Source organism: Pantherophis guttatus, chromosome 1 (genome assembly GCF_059756535.1).
Source record: "Pantherophis guttatus breed Tessera chromosome 1, ASM5975653v1, whole genome shotgun sequence".
Classification (NCBI taxonomy): Eukaryota; Metazoa; Chordata; class Lepidosauria; order Squamata; family Colubridae; genus Pantherophis; species Pantherophis guttatus.
This window is the reverse complement of record NC_142063.1, coordinates 189640697-189658189: the sequence shown is the minus strand read 5'-3', so window position 1 is coordinate 189658189 and position 17493 is coordinate 189640697. Positions and strand designations below refer to the sequence as shown.

General features: G+C 36.5%; 1 protein-coding gene across 1 annotated transcript; it reads left to right on the top strand.

Annotated features, from left to right (window-relative positions):
* The first annotated feature begins 1873 nt into the window (after positions 1-1873).
* Positions 1874-17087, top strand: LOC117674515 (cytochrome P450 2K4-like). Its single transcript, XM_060689069.2, has 9 exons — positions 1874-2146; positions 3387-3549; positions 4027-4176; positions 4478-4638; positions 4885-5058; positions 6911-7055; positions 15451-15635; positions 16201-16342; positions 16699-17087. Exons 1-9 carry the CDS (start codon positions 1964-1966, stop codon positions 16884-16886), a joined length of 1491 nt encoding a protein of 496 aa, XP_060545052.2. The 5' UTR covers positions 1874-1963; the 3' UTR covers positions 16887-17087.
* The last annotated feature ends 406 nt before the right edge of the window (positions 17088-17493 follow it).

The window sequence follows — 17493 nt, the reverse complement described above, 5'->3', positions numbered from 1 at the left end:
GATGAGGATAGCTCAGACTCCTCATCTTCAGGGACTTATGGCAGCTGTGCCTACTGCTTACTAGACAGCCCAACCTCATCTGTATGTAACTCCTCAGGCCATGGTTTGAGCCACTAGAGGACTTATCTCCTCATTGTCTCTTGTGAGTCTGACAACAAGCCATGACAGCAAGATAGGAAATAAAAGGGAATTACGCTAAGATTAAGGGATTCAAAAGATTTAGGGAAATGGTGCAAGTTGCTTCCAGATTTAGATTTTTCATGCAAGCCTTTCTCAATTCATGTCTGAATACTACATTATTCATAATTGTACCCATTATAGCTGTTCGGTGAAAGTGAAGAGAACACCCCAGTACTGAAAAGATAGTGAAGAAAATTGATTGATAAAGAAAAGAACAGCAGTCTCCTCCTGGCTACTGTTATTGATGAAAACGTTTGGGTAATCATCATAATAAAACAACCTGTTTAGGCTACTACATAAGCCAGGAATTAGTAGTGAGGCTTTTTAGAAGGAGAGGGGGAGGGGGAAGGAGAGAGAGAAGTTATCATTTTTAAAATTTATTTATTTTATTTATTTATTTGTCAAGCATATATAAGGTAAGAGATAAAAGTATAAACATAATTATGAATACGTGAAATGGATATGAATAAAAAGGGAAATTAGGACAGGGATGGTAGGCACGTTGGTGCGCTTATGCACACCCCTTACAGACCTCTTAGGAATGGGGTGAGGTCAACAGTAGTAAAAAAAAAAATAGTAAAAAACCCAATTTTGCTGAACAAGCAACAAGGCAGGACTTTGACCACAACCCATGAACCATAGGATTCTATCAGTCAACCTGCTAGGCAATTTGGCTCTTAGCTGCTCATGTGATTTTTATTGTGCCAGCTGGTCATATATCTGAACTGAAGCCCTGAGGACTTAGCCCCTGATCTTCCAGTTCCAAATTCTAAGTGAATTCAATGCTTGCTAAACCTAGAAAAGGGAATCAAAATCTTCAATTGGCTTCCAGGTATTTTTTTTTTTTTAAGCTGAGACAGATACATCATCATTCATACCCTATCTGCTATGTTTCTCTCAGTGGATGTGGGCATGCCTTTTCATCCATATGAGATAATGGAAACAAATCTTGAAAGCTACAGAAAACTTCCAAATTATAGGAGCGGTTCAATAATCAATAAAGAGAAGTGAAATGTTTCCTTTGTTGATATAGTCAAGCAAAGCATGACAGTCATGTTTTGGAATACGTTAGCCTTAGGCCTTGGGTTTTGTGAAGCTATGACAACCTTCAGATTTCCATATCAGTTCATATCATATCAGTTATATTTTCTGATTTAAGGTTCTCTTGACATTTCATGGGAGATATTTGAAGTTGAGGTTGAGATCCATCTGAAGGGCAAAATAAGCAGCTGGTAGACAAAGTGATGCCTATGGTGATTCTGGAGAAGAGAGTCAAATGTCTTATCCAGAACAGCTGGGAAGTAAAGCCATGGCCTAGAGAATTGCATGGTCAAGAAACTGAAGCCTTGGGACACTAGACATGACACCTGAAAATTTACTTGGATCAAAATCAGTATTAATGCATTTTCACAAATCTTCCACAAGTTGAAGTTCAATAATTATGCAAATGGATTCACAATGTTTTCTTTACTCAGCAAATAAATAATGTTAACAATCCTGGACATTGGTTTACTTAGGGCCCAAATGACTAGACAAACTTTTTTATTTGGAGATTAAGATATCATCCATTTCAATTACAAAGTAATCTCATTCAAATAAAGGAAAACAAACTACATCAAACAGGAAAGTTAATGATTCACTGGAATCATATTTATATTATCTCCATGGTACTGCAACACTTTCTAGTATTTGTGCAGGCATTATATTGTGCAGGAACTATATTTGATCAAATAGTATTGCATTTTCCATTTTAAATACTACAGAAAGTATTTACTGAAAGAAAATGGATTGGACTCAACTTGTTTCTGTATCACTCTTCTTTATTTTTCTGACTGTATTCCTTTTGAAAACGAACAGTTTCTGGAATAACAACTCCCAAAATCTTCCACCAAGACCAAGAATTTTACCCTTTCTTGGAAATCTCCACATTATGGATATGAAAAGACCACACAGAACAATGCTAAAGGTAATGCACTGAAATTATGACTGAAAGCAACTAAACCGACAAGACAAAATTGGGTCAAGAGATTTTGGAGATATTCTGATTTTATGTTATTGTTTAATATGATTGTAACTGTGCTGTACTGTATTATGCATAGAATTACAAGATCTTGGCAAGCTTAGTTATCCCTTTTGTGGACATAATCCTATCAATGGACAGATAAATTGAGAGATGTTTTTAGTTGTTTTTTAAGGGGTGGGTGGGATTAATATCTTTTTCTCGGGTCAATGTTTGTGAATTGCAAGAGGTGATAGAATAAGGTTGCTCCACTGCCTTTCAATGTATTAAAATTTACTTGGTTCCTACATTAGGAATACTATGATTTGAAAGCAGAGATCTCTGGGAGGGAATGGGTAGGAAACACATTAAAATATATTCATGGCCATTAGAAATGAACAAATGCAGCAACAAATAGTCAACATTCTTCTTTTTCCCCATGTTGATTATTAGCAAAAGACTTTTCCATGGTAATTTGACTGGAAAGTTTCATCATGTCTGTTAAAAGTTCAGCAAACTCAGGAAGATGCAAGGTATTGAGATATTATGGAGATGGTGGAGCACAATGCTGCTCTGTGCTGCTGATTGATCCATTTGATAGTTATAAATTTAGCCTATTAAATGTTTGAAATAAACACAGACTCTTTATGCTTCTCTATTTTGTCCTTGGATTGCTGATTCAGTAAAGTATCTGAATCAGGAAGATGTTGATGGAACACGACAAAGAGCATTTTCTATTTTGAGCCCACACTTCAATTGATGTTTCCATTACAATTAAATAAGTAATTGTACTTACTGTACTTCATTGGTAAGGAACGGAATGGCTTTTTGCTCTTCCAATTATGGGCCATGTGGAAAATTTTCTTTCAGACTAAAAGTTGGAATGTTAACCATGATGACTGCTGATGTATTTGGGTTTGTGCTGATATCTCAGTTTCTGGAAGAGCACCAGGAATAATGATTCTCTCAGGCAGTAAAGGATCACATTATTCCAGTCCCTCCCTTTCCCACTATCTTAATAAGATAAGTTGCTATCTTATCTACCTAAAAAGTGTAGCACACAAGATGCTTTCAAACAATAAAAACAACAACAACATGATTTTATTCTTATATCTGTGAAACATGATTTGCATCTGATGTCTGTTACTGTGCATAAAGGGGTTTTCATGGTGATCTTCTCTTTTTTCCTCCTTGTGTTCAATTCTAGTTGTCAAAAGTATATGGCCCAGTCTTTAGGATTCAACTGGGATGCCAGAAAATAGTGGTATTGGCTGGATACAAAACAGTGAAGGAAGCTCTTGTGAATCACGCTGATGCATTTGCAGAGAGGCCAAATATCCATCTTTCTGATGAAATTCATGAGGGCTTTGGTAAGCTTTTCTCATTCTATATATCAGGCAGTATACCTTGTCAATATCTGTCCAGAGCTGTGAAAATAAAAAAAGTTAGTATGGAGATGGCATAGGAGATTTGTGTTGGAGAACATAGGAGACAAAAATAGAAACTAAGGCCTGACTGCCCTAAGATAGGACTGAAAAGGAGAAAAAGAGAATTGAAATCAATTCTGCAAAGTTTTAACCTATACTTTTCCTGATTTCTTTCAACCACCCTTGGACAATTTGGTTGCCACACTGGATGGTTGGAGAAACAGAGTTTGTAAATAAGGGACTGTTTGTAATTTTCTGGGTTAACAGAAAAGCTTCACATGAAACTTCATATGCATTTCCCACACTAACTTTCTGACTCTGTACTATGCAAAAACAAGCGCCATGAACATTCTCTTCATTATAATGGCAGAATTTTTCAGTAGTGCAAATATGTCTTTTAGTTTTGCACTTTCTCTTTAGGTATCCTTTTTTCTCATGGGGAGAATTGGAAAGTGATGCGCCGCTTTACTTTATCTGCACTACGGGACTATGGAATGGGCAAGAGGAGTATAGAGGATAAAATAATTGAAGAGTGCAGGATCCTGATAAAGACATTTGAATCTTATGAAGGTGAGTTGATGTTTCCTTCTAATGATTCACCTGGAGCTATACGTTCAGAGATTTATTGCAGAAAAGTTAACAGTCTACCTCTAGAGCTACCAATGAAGTTCCTCAAATCCTATTTAATATTTGCCCAATATCTCCATGTACTCCAGCACTGGCTATCAGTTTCCTAGAAAAATGTACTTTGCCTAAGGTGGGAAGACTTTGCCATTGAAGTGTCTTTTAAAAGTGTCTTTTAAAGTGATGTTCTTTCATAAATGTAAATTATTTTTAATAACTTTGTTTAATTGTAATATTTGCTATATAGGACAACCATTTGAGAATGCAGCAATTATGAATTCTGCTGTTGGCAATATCATAGTGTCCTTTATACTTGGCAAGCGATATCAGTATGAAGACCCCACATTTCAAAGACTAATAAACTTAATCAATGAAAATGTCCGGCTTGCAGGAAGCCCTTCTGTTTTGGTAAATTATTTTTCAATTTTAAAAGGAGTTCATTGTGTGTTCACTATGTTATCTTTAATGTAGTGTGGGATTTATAATAAATATTCCATGTGTTTTAAGGTACACTATGACAGAAAAAGCCCCAATGTCTTATATACTATATGCAACTATTTCCCACTATGAAATATGAATAGTTTTAGTAAAAATGCCTACATTGCCCACATGAAAATTATTCATGACTCTTTTTATCCTTTTTGTATTTTTCAGTTCTATAATATGTTCCCCCTGTTTGGCTTTCTTTTTGGTGCTCGTAACATACTTCTGAATAACAAAAAGGAATTGTTTGGTTTCATAAAGACCACTTTCATAGAACACCTCAAAGTTCTGGATGAAAATGATCAGAGGAGCTTTATTGATTCATTCCTTGTCCGACAGGCAGAGGTAAGGAAGTGTTTCATGCCAGGAATTCCAAGTTGTGTGTGTGTGGGGGGGGGGGCGGCTTGGTACTCTCTGAGCTAGGTTGTTTTTTTGCAGCTTTTTCATCACCCAAACTTGGTAACTAGATAATTAGCACTGATTATGTTACCTAGTTTGGGTAATGAAACTTCTGAAAGGAAAACAACCAATCTCAAACAGCACCAAGGACCCCTCATTTGAAACTTGAGCTACAGATGTTCTTTATTGTTAATTCCAAATGAGTTTTTCATATCATATTCATACCTTTAAAGCAGGAAATAAAAACTCATTTTTAACTGACAATTGAAACTTCTAAACTGAAAACCAAGGGACTTTCCTTTAAAAAAAGTCCCAAATAGTACATTTTGAGGGTTATATTAAAGTGCTACATGTAGTATAAATCATCTGTTGCAAGGCATTTGTTTAAAGTATTAATTTCCTCAATTTAAATGAAGCCCATCTAAACAAATCTGTTGCTGCTGCTGCGCCTCCTCTTTCTCCTCCTCCTCCTCCTCCTAATAATAATAATTATAATAATGATTTATATTGTTATTGTTTCTGGATTGCTTATTTGTACCCTATGAATATCATTAAGTGTTGTACCTTATGATTCTTGATGAATGAATCTTGTCTTTTTATGTACACTGAGAGCATATGCACCAAAGACAAATTCCTTGTGTATCCAATCACACTTGGCCAATAAAGAATTCTAATTTTAATTCTAATTCTAATTCTAATAATAATAATTCTAATAATAATAATAATAATAATAATAATAATAATATAAAAAAAATTGGCACAATCATCTCAGTTGCGCTATCTGTTGCTATACCTTTACTGAGATACAATGAAAATGAGATATGTTTTAAAAATAATTACCTCCCAAATCATGTCTTTTTTTCAAGACATCTTTTGGAAAGCAACAAGTAGTTGTAAAGGTCTTAGTTAATGAAAGTCCTGTTTAGGCACAGATACATTGCCAGGCAATTATAAAATAATGATTTTTGATCATGTAGGAGCTCAATGGGGGGGGGTGAATGTCTTTTGAAAACAGTGCTGAACATTTGGCTTGTTTTTCATGTTTGAAGAAGCTTCAATATGATGGAGAGATTCAAACAGCCCCCCACCCAATGCTTATCAGAGATATTTTCCCTCTCTAGGAGTATTTCATTTATTTACTTACTGAGTTTCTGAGGCTTCAAAACATAGGGAAAGGAAGGAAGGAAGGAGAGATCTTCCTTGGCATCTCTGATGAAACATGCTTTCTTTAGCCAATACTCAGGTGTCAGCATCAGTAATTATTCTGTCAATTGATTGGAAGAGTTTCCATCCTAGAACCTTGCCACTCTAATATCTCCAATTCTTAGAAATGAGGTGGATGCTGGTTGCTTGTCCTCTTTGCTTATTTATTTTGAGATAACTGGACTGAAAGCAAAAATTCATTGATTTACCTTTGTAAACTAGTCTTGGGATTTTTAGCAAAAAGAGGAAGAAAATGAAGATTCCTCCTTACCTGGGGGGTTGTAATAGAAGACCTTCAAGGTACTTTCCAACCCTATATTTTATGAAAATATGAATTTCTAGAAGATTTTTAATAGAATATCATGCTCATTATTTCAATTTCTATGAACATCTTAATCACAAATCATAGGGAGCTCAGTACTTTATGGTGTTTAGAGCTACCATTCCCACAATCCTTTTTATTGATTTAGAAAGCTAGGGACTGAAATCCAAAATTCTGAGAGATGCTCTTATTGTTCAGTGTTCTCCAGCTTTCTGCTATTTAGTTGATGTGAATATACCGAATATGCTTAGATAGACTATTTATATATTGCAGGAGAAGAGAAACAAAGCAGAAAGGTATTTTCATAATGAAAACCTAACTGCTGTTGTGAATAACCTATTTGCTGCTGGGATGGATACGACTTCAACCACATTGCGCTGGGCCATACTACTAATGATGAAATATCCTGACATTCAAAGTAAGCACTTTTCATTTGGTTGGATATCAATATTCAAATATTTGGTTAAATTAAAGTATAATGCAATGAAACATGTGATCTACAAAAGTAAAATTTTATGGCTGACCATTGTTGTTAAACAAGGAGTAATGTGTTGAACGGTGTGGAATTTCTTTGCACAGTTCCTTTGTTTGTTTGTTTGTTTGTTTGTTTGTTTGTTTGTTTGTTTATTTATTTATTATTTATTTATTTATTTATTTATTAGTTCAATTTATATGCCGCCCTTCTCCGGAGACTCAGGGCGGCTTACAATGCGTTAAGCAATAGCCTTCATACTTTTGTATATACCTGCTTAGTAGGGCTTTTGGGGGCCCCCTAAGCAGTGTTCTTTTTTATACAAAGTCAGTTTATTGCCCCCACAATCCGGGTCCTCATTTTACCTAACTCGAAAGGATGGAAGGCTGAGTCAACCTTGAGCCTGGTGAGATTCGAACTTGCAGTAATTGCAGGCAACTGGTGCTAATTAAGAGCACTTTAGTCTGCTGTGCTACAAAGGCTCTTGTTGTCTATTGACATCCTTTGTTACTTGGAACATTCATTTAGCTAGGCCAGTGATAGAGAACCTATGACACACATGTCAAAGGTGATATGCCATGAAGTTTTGGATGACATACCAACGTTTACCAACACCTGAGAACTATTCTTGAAAGCATGCCCCATTCTTGAGACTTCCGGCGGTGACGTCATCGTGTTAGGGGCGAAAGGAACGGCTCTCCGTTCTCCAAGTCCCTAATATCGCCGATCTAGGAGCCGATTTAGGCACTATTGACCTCGGATAGGTCAATAGAAAAAAGGGGAAATTCCGAGGACCTCGGGGAGGACAGCAATCCCCCCGAAGGTTCAGGAAACCCCCCTTAATCCTGATCGGGGAAAAACCAGCCACCCGGCTGGCCAGAAACGTTGACAGCTGACTAAGAGGGAAGCGAAAATCAAATAAAGAAGACTTCGGTGGAAAGATCGGGAAAGAAAAAAAGTTCAAAAGGTATATTTACAACCCATAACGGGAAATTTGAAGGCGGAAGAAGTTAAAACTCCAACTAAGAAGCTAGATAGCGGCGACTGAGAAATAAGCGGAGACAGCTTCCATTTTGACAGTGACAGCGCACAATTTAGCAGCCGGTGAAAGCGGAGGAAATTTAGGAGGAGAAAGCGAGCCCAGATAAGCTTTGGATTTCGAATATACAGCCACAGAGGAGAGACGGAATTTAAGGAGAGAAAGGGGGTTAATTTGACAGACTTTGTGGAAGCGATAACGAGACATTTTACAAGCATTTGATATTGGAAGAGAGAGCGCCAGGAAAACTTTGTTTAAAGTGGAGATCAGTGTCTTTTGGAGATAAACTAAATTAGTTTAAGCAGAATATTTTTCTTGGGACTCTTGGACTTTTGGACCTCGGAGATTTAGAGGTTTGGACCTAAGCTTTGGGATTTGGATTATTCTACCTTTTACTCCTTTTCTCTCCCTGCTGAAAGGTGGACACTTGGGGGTTTTTTCTTGAAGCTTTGGTGGACATTGGACACTCAATCTAAAAATATTTGGACATTGGATATTGGACTTTGAACTTTGGACCTTGAACAATAAATAAGAAATAAGAAAGATACAAATTTGGGAAGAAGAGAGAGAGAAGAGAGTGATCCAGAAGAAAAAAAAAAAGAAGAAGAAGAAGAGAGTGATCCAGAAAAAAAAAAAAGAAGAATCAACTGTAAAGTATAATTAATTGTATTAAAAGCTGATAACAAATTAGTGATTAAGAACTATAGAAGGCATTAATATTAAATGTATTGTTTGTGAAATCTATATAATCTTATATATTATATAATATATACTATATATATAAAACTGTTAATTTAATTTTATATTTACTCTTAATATATAACTATATTTATCTTAGTGCTATATTTTATCGTGGTAGTTAAATATTATATCTCTCTATATGTCTAGCTTTGAAAACAATATCAGACAGATTAATTGATTTTAAGATTGAAATTAAGGCAATTGATTTGATAAATACTAATTAATAGTACTTAACAATTAATTTAAATAAGATTGTAAATAACCAAATATAAGGATAGTTAACTGATGAATTGCTGAAGTATTAGACTTTTCCCTCGCTCCCCCCCTTATATTCTACCCCTATGCTTAGAGAGTAATACAGACTAGACAGTTATTATGAATTGAAGATCTCTGTAAAATATCGAAAAAGGGAAAATAGAACTTATAGATAAATTTACATACAGATAGTGATAGTGTGACAGGGGAACCTATCCTAGTTGCTTATTTTCTTGGGATTACCGGGACTATTGAAAGCCACTAACCATACAAAAATCCCAAAAGAAATAGAACAACCTAAATAGAAATCAGTATATGAGATTCTGGGAGAAGATATTAAAAGAAATACAAATGGCAACTACAAGCTCAACAACAATCTCTAAGTTAAGTAAGAAAATACCATCAAGCCAGATGATACTTACGGCCTCCCCAATACAACAAAAAACAGCTGAAACCATGGAAAAGGATAAAGCAGCTCCCACCCTTAGTATGCCAAACATTCATTCCATATTAACGACGATCCAGGAAGGAATGAATAAAATGCAAGAGACTATGGCCTATAACCACGAGGAGACAAGGAAAAATCATGAGGAATTAAGGATGGATGTGGGAGAGATAAAGGATAATATTAGGAACATGGACGAGAAGATAGGAAAGATACAACATAAAATGGAGGAAAATGAACAGAGGATTTGTAAGGTGGAGGAGAGAATAGAATATACAAATAAGAAAATGGAGAGGATGGAATATGACCAAGCAGCTACAAATAAGGACCTAGAGGACACGGTATCATATCTTGAGATGGAGAAGGCATCCTTCTACTTAAGGTTCCAGAATGTAGAAGAGCAAAAGGAGGAGGACTTAGGAGAAATCATGACTGAGATACTCTCTGAAGTGACCCAGAGGAACAAGGAAGAGATTCGAAGTGGAATAGACGAAATCTATAGAGTCCACACGAACTACGCCCGGAGAAATAAACTGCCAAAGGAAATACATATCAGATTTACAAAAAAATCCTTAAAAGAAGAGATCTATAGGAAGATGAGAGAGGATACAGCTATGTATAAGGGAAGAGAAATTTTAACCCTCAAACAGATACCAAAAAGGACGAGGGACCAAAGAAGGAACTACAACTTCCTAACGGCACAATTAAATAAATTTAAAATAAAGTTCCGCTGGCTAATACCGGAGGGTTTACTAATTTCCTGGGAAGACAAAAAATATAGAATTGATAACGTAGGAAAAGCACAGGATTTCTTTGATCAACACTTCGCGCTGGAGGAGGAGCAAGAGAGCAGAAAAGAAGAGGGTCCTAAGAGGCAAGAGGAAAGGCGGACAGAGAAAGAAGGAAGAGACCAAGAAGAGGGGAGAAGATTGGAAAGAGAAAGAATGGAGAGAGAGGGAGCGAGGGAAAAGACGCAAATGATACTTAGAAACAACAAAAGATTGCAACCAACGGATAAATAAATAAAGAGAGATGGAAAAAGAGCTAAAACTCATCTCAATCAACATAAACGGACTTAATTCACCAGCAAAAAGAAAACACACATTCACAAAACTTCAAAAATTAGAAATGGATATTATAACACTCCAAGAGGTACATATTAAAAGACAGCATCAAAAACTATTGGATAATCAAAGATTAGGAAGACTATATGCAGCGCTTGGAGACCAAAAAAAGAGAGGAGTCGTAATATATGTGAAGAAATACCTAAAAACAAAACAAATATATGCAGACACAGAAGGACGTTTCTTAATAATAGAAATACAAACAGAATCCAAAACAATACTATTAATATCTATATATGCACCCAACGCAGATCAAAATGATTTTTTCAAAAAGCTACACAATATAATTAAAGACCTGGAGTACGAAGCTATCTGTATGGTAGGAGACTTCAACGCAATCACGGACATAGAAAAAGATTACCGAAGTACCAAACAAAGTAAAACCAGAAAGAAAACTCTACCGGAATCCTTCAAGGATATGATCAATGAACTACACCTGCATGTTGTATGGAGAGAGGCAAACATGCAAACGAAACAATACACATATTATTCAAACCCACACCAGTCATGGTCTAGGATCGACATGGCCTGGATGACTTCAGACCTCAGAGAGGAGGTAAAAGATATCGAAATAGCAGCGAACACCTGGGCAGATCATAACCCCATTAGAATAATATGGAAGGGACATCGAAAGCAAAGGAGGTGGATGATGGACACGGGAACAATAAAGGATAAGGAATATATACAGATGATCGAGAAAGAGGTTAAAATGTTCCTACAAATAAATACTAAAGAACAGACATCACTTCAAAATCTTTGGGACACAATTAAAGCATATATAAGAGGTCTTACAATCGCGTATATGGCAAAAAAAAACAAAGAGAAACTTCAGTCAAGGAATAAGTTGTTAGAAGAACTCAGAACATATGAATTAGAATTGCAGAAGGACCCCCAAAACAAAACAATAAAAGCAAAATTAAACCTTACTAAACACAGAATCAACCTGACTACCCAGACAGAAATCGTACAGAAAATTAAATTAGCAAAGCAGAAACACTTTGAGCATGCAAACAAAACAGGGCGCTGGTTAGCGTATAAATTGAAAAAAGAAAAAGAAAGGAGAACAATATTTCAATTGCAAGACGAAACAGGACAAATATATCATACTAATCTAGACAAAAAACGTATAGTTAAAGATTTCTTCCAAAGTCTTTACAAGGGAGAAGAGATTCGGGAGGAAGACATTAAGGAATACTTATGTAAAACAAACATCGTAAAATTAGAGAAGTCCCACAGAGAAGCATTAAATAGACCAATTACGATGTCTGAGCTGGTGGAAGCAAGGAAAAAGCAAAAAAACAACAAAGTCCCAGGCCCGGATGGGATACCAACGGAGTTTTATAAGAACTGTCAAAATGCAATGGATGAACTGCTACTCCTGGTTCTCAACGATGCATTATTAGAGGCAGAAATTCCCAAATCCTGGACTGAAACCATCATTACACTTATCCCTAAAGAAGACACAGACCCCACACAAATTAAAAATTATAGGCCGATTTCACTGCTTAACGTAGATTATAAACTCTTCATGTTGGTCATAACGCAAAGATTGAAAGCAATTATTCATAAATACATACATACGGATCAGAACGGTTTTGTCCCAAGAAGACAGATCAAAAATAACATAAGAACAATTATTAACGTCCTGGAACATTACGAGAAAAGAAACGATAAACAAGCAGCCCTACTTTTCTTAGACGCACAAAAGGCCTTTGATAATTTAAACTGGAACTTTCTCATATCGCAATTAGAAATTATGGACTTCGGTGCTAAATTTTTACAAATGATTAGAAAAATATATTCCCACCAAACGGCCAAAATTATGATCAATGGAGATATGACTGAAAACCTAGATATACAAAAAGGAGTGAGACAAGGCTGCCCCTTATCCCCACTATTGTTCATAATCTCTTTGGAAATATTATTAAACGAAGTCAGGAAAGACCCCGAAATAAAAGGTTTGAGAATACGGAAAGAGGAGTACAAATTGCAAGCTTTTGCTGATGACGTGGTGTTTATAATGGAGCAACCGGAAACAACAGGAGCCAAACTTTTAGCGAGGATAGAGGAATATGGAAGAGTTGCAGGGCTTAAAATTAACAAACAAAAAACTAAAGTATTAACAAAGAACTTGACAAAGGTACAAGAGATACAACTAGAAGACAAATTAGGAATACAAATTGTAAAGAGAATAAAGTATTTAGGAATCTGGCTTACTGCCAAAGCAATAACAATCAGAGAAGACAATTACAATAAATTAATGAAACAAATTAGAAAAGACCTGGAAACGTGGAATAAATTACAACTGTCATTCCTAGGGAAAATTGCATCCATAAAAATGAACATACTCCCTAGATTACTCTACCTTTTCCAAGTAGCCCCAATCTGGCCAGGAAAGAATTTCTTTAAGGACCTCACTAAAATAACAACAAAATTTATTTGGAATGGGAAAAGGGCCAGAATTAAAATAAAATGTATGCAAGATACCCGAGAAAAAGGAGGCCTGGGCCTACCGGACTGGGAGCTATACTATAAAGCAGCGTCGCTAAACTGGATAAGGGACTGGATAGATCTTAAGAATAAAAGAATGTTATCACTAGAAGGCTTTGATCTACAACGCGGATGGCATGCCTTTCTCTGGGAGGGAAAGGATAAGCACCATGGGTATTTTCAGCAACATATCATTAGAGAAGCATTGTACAAATCATGGCAAGAGGTTAGGAAACACTACACCAAGATCCCACGATGGCTATCGACAATGGAAGCACAAATATACCCCAATGCCATGGATATAGCGAAAATGAGGACTTATAAAGAACTACTGAACAGTGAAGGAGAATTACAAACAAGACAAGAATTACAACATCAGGGTATAGACATTGATTGGTGGCCATACATGCAAATAGAATCAAGATACAAAACGGATCGGGCACAATTCGGATTTCAAAATGAACCAAATGAATTGGATAAAATATTACAAAGTCCAGATGAGAAAATGATTACCAAAATTTATAAGTACCTACTACAATACAAATTGGAAGAGGAGGTTGTCAAAGAAAGCATGATAACATGGGCCCAAAACATAGGATATACTATTGAATTAGATAAGTGGGAGAATTTGTGGAAGATAAACTATAAGATGACACTGTCCATACCCTACAAAGAAAACCTTTATAAAATGTTTTACCGATGGCACCTCCCACCGGCGCGTCTAGCCAAGATGTTCCCAAATACATCTTCGATGTGTTGGAAATGTAAATCACAGAAAGGGACATACTACCATCTCTGGTGGCTATGCCGAAGGGCAAAACAATACTGGCAACAAATTAAAACAATGATTGAAGAAATTACGAAACAAAAACTTGAAATGAGACCGGAAACCTTTTTATTGGGAATCATCACAGCAAATTATACCAAAGAAATAAAATATCTAATCATTCATATCCTCACAGCAGCACGTATACTCTTTGCCCAACATTGGAAATCTGAACAGTTACCTACAGAAGACAAAATAATAGCTAAAATTACAGAATGTGCAGAATTAGATAAGCTTACAAAAGAAATACAAGAGAAGGATGATACTGATTATTATTTAGTATGGCAAAAATGGTACGGCTGGCTGGAGGCAAAAATAGGAACACAAAGATAGTTTATGACTAATCAATAGAAATGTATAGAAGTAAATAAGGAATCAATTATATATATATATATATATATAACCGTGTAAATAGATGATTATAGACATCAATATAAATACAAAAATGGAAAATACTCCACCGTTATAGTAACTTCTAAGAGTCAGTCATTGGACTGAATCGATGTTTGTTAGTTTTGTATGTTATTTTATGTATTTATGTTGGTTTTGTTTACTATTAATAAAAATTGAAAAAAAAAAAAAAAAAAGAAAGCATGCCCCATTCTTACAAAAGATGCAGAGGCTGTGGAGACAAGTGAGAATAAGGACCTGCTCTTGCATGGCCTCCAGAGCCTCTGAAATCATGTGAGAACAGGGCATGCTTTTGTGTGATTTGGGGAGTCTGCAGAAGAGCTACTTCAAGAATAAAGGACTCATGAAATTCAAACTGTCCTGAGTAGGGCACAGGAGACTGTCAACAGAAAAAAAAAATCCCACCATATGAATGTAAATGCTGCACAGCAAATCCTGAGGTACTGGGCAATGAGGACAATTGTGCCATTCCCCAATCCCCATGCACCTTAGTGAACAGTATGAGTGGCCTGTTCGAGTATCAATGGTCGGATTCAACTAATTTAACAACGGGTTCTTTCTAATGATTGTGTTGGCGTGGCTGGGCGGCTATCATGTGACTGAGTGGGTGTAGCCCACTCAATGTCACTCACGACAAGGTGGGTTGGCACAGGCAGGTCGAAGCAGCGGTGGCAATAGCCAGAGCCTTAGATTTATCTTTGTGCAGCAACAGCAACCATAATTCTCTGATACCTCATTTCTTGCTGGGTTTAATTGCCCGACAGTCAGAGTTTTTAAAAAAGATTTTTGCAGCAAGAAATGGCGGGTGGCTACTTCCGACTTTTGTTGGTGCAGGTGGGCATGACTCCGCCCTGAGACACTGGCCTGCAGCCTCCACCTCTTTGCCGCCGCAAATGGCCTGCTGCTGCCGTTTCTTTGCTTGCATGAATGGCCTGCCACCTCTTTGCCGGTTTGAACGGCTGCAAAATTAAAACATTAACAAACATCTTATAATTGTTTTACTTTCCTAGATAAGGTCTATGAAGAAATTTCAAGAATCATTGGGTCTGCTCAGCCAAGGATTGAACATCGAGCAAAGATGCCTTATACTGATGCGGTTATCCATGAAGCTCAAAGGTTTGCTGATATTGTTCCAGCAAATGTAGCACGAGCAACTACAGTAGATATAACCTTCAAAGGCTTTTTCATTCCAAAGGTGATTAGTCTCATATAAGTGCTTTGTTCATTCAGTGTTGGTTAGTGTATCCCTCTTAATTATTATGTCCAACCAGATCATCCTCTGCAGTTGATTGTGAACTGACAGCAAACAGCACTCCTTACTAGCACTGATGATGGGTAATGAAACGTCTGCAAGAAAACAAGCAAGCTCAGAGAGCCCCCAAGGACCACTCACTATTATAAGTCCTTCATTCCGAAGCTACTCAACCCATAATCACCCCCAAGAAATTAAATTACTGTAGGTTTTTTTTAGGGAGGAGCAGCTCTTCTAGAGCTCACATGGATAATCCCCCAATTTCTCCTTCCTCCAAAGAAATTTTCTATCTGCCAAACCTGACTCCTAGCTGGCAGGTCCACTGTTGTGCTGTCTCTGCAAAGCTATTCATAGAGACATCTAACTGGTCATAACAATTCACCTGGAAGGTGTTCCATTCCCATCACATTGGGAAATTCATGTATTTGGAATGGCTTTTTAAGCTTTCATATTAACAAGTAAACCAAAGAGGAGTGCTAATTGTTTAATAATTCATTAATACCTGCAGGGCACGCACATCGTTCCCTTGCTGACTTCTGTGCTCCATGATGAATCCCAGTGGGAGAAACCTCATGAATTCTACCCTGAGCATTTTCTTGACTCTGAAGGAAAATTTGTGAAGAGGGATGCATTCATGCCTTTCTCTGCAGGTAACATCTTCTATCATAGTTATATATAACGAATGAGAGTTTCAACAACAGATTCTTCCTTTTACAACATTATTTGTAAAGAAATCACCAGAATAATCCACTCAACATTCTAAAAATGGCAAAAACTATAACGGCAAACTATTTTCAGGGATTCAGTGTAGAAGAAATGTACTGGAGGTTCATTTTTTAAAAACTACATTATTTCTATACGATTAATCTCTATTGTAAAATTTTGGATTAGTTCATTTTCATGCATGTGATTTGTCATCTCTGAGCCACCATTTCATGGCAAGAACTGCAAAATGTTATTGAAGAACCACTGAAACCAGTTTCCATGTTTTTGTTCATTGTTACAGGTCGGAGAATCTGCTTAGGTGAGACCCTTGCCAAAATGGAGCTCTTTCTGTTCTTTACCAGCCTCTTGCAGAGATTCACTTTCCAGACACCCCCTGGAATATCGAAAGAAGACCTGGACTTGACACCAGCAATTGGGTTTACAGCTCCTCCTATGCCTTATAAATTGTGTGCTCTGCCTCGTTCATAACATGAATCATAATGTTAGTTTCTAGAGTCCTTCACTTCCATATGTGTATTTGTGACTTTTTCAATCTTCTCTTCTAGCCAGTTTCTTGGTGGAAACGTGCCATGATTATTCATACATTTTAAAGCTTACATGCCGCTTTTCAAAGCACAAAAAAAGTGTGATTTTGAGATAAAAGGTAGATTAAAAATGGATTTTAGTTTTTGTGACATTCCCTGTATATAATAAGCAATAGCTAACATTAACAGTAGAAGAATAACAGGAGTCAGTAGAAACAGCTTTGTGCAAAGATCAGTGGCACAATGGAAAACACAGTTGCTGGTCAAAGGTCATAGATTGGGAGAGATTAATATCAAGATAGACATTTTTCAAGGAGACTCGCCATCACCGCTACTGTTTTTTATTGCACTAATTCCTCTGTCAACACCACTGAATAACTCAGGCCATGGCTATCAAACATAAAAAACATCTGCTAGAATATGCCATCTCCTTTAGATGGATGATCTGAAACTGTATGGAAAAACACCATCTGAAATAAAATTGTTGCTCAAGACTGTCCATATATACAGCCAATATATTGCAATGGGGTTTCGACTGAACAGATGTACTA

Bases quoted from the DNA above. Each gene is read 5' to 3' on its own strand.
- LOC117674515 (XM_060689069.2), top strand. From the start codon at position 1,964: ATGGATTGGACTCAACTTGTTTCTGTATCACTCTTCTTTATTTTTCTG. The intron at 2,147-3,386 runs GTAATGCACTGA...GTTCAATTCTAG, and splicing joins CACACAGAACAATGCTAAAG to TTGTCAAAAGTATATGGCCC. The intron at 3,550-4,026 runs GTAAGCTTTTCT...CTTTCTCTTTAG, and splicing joins TGAAATTCATGAGGGCTTTG to GTATCCTTTTTTCTCATGGG.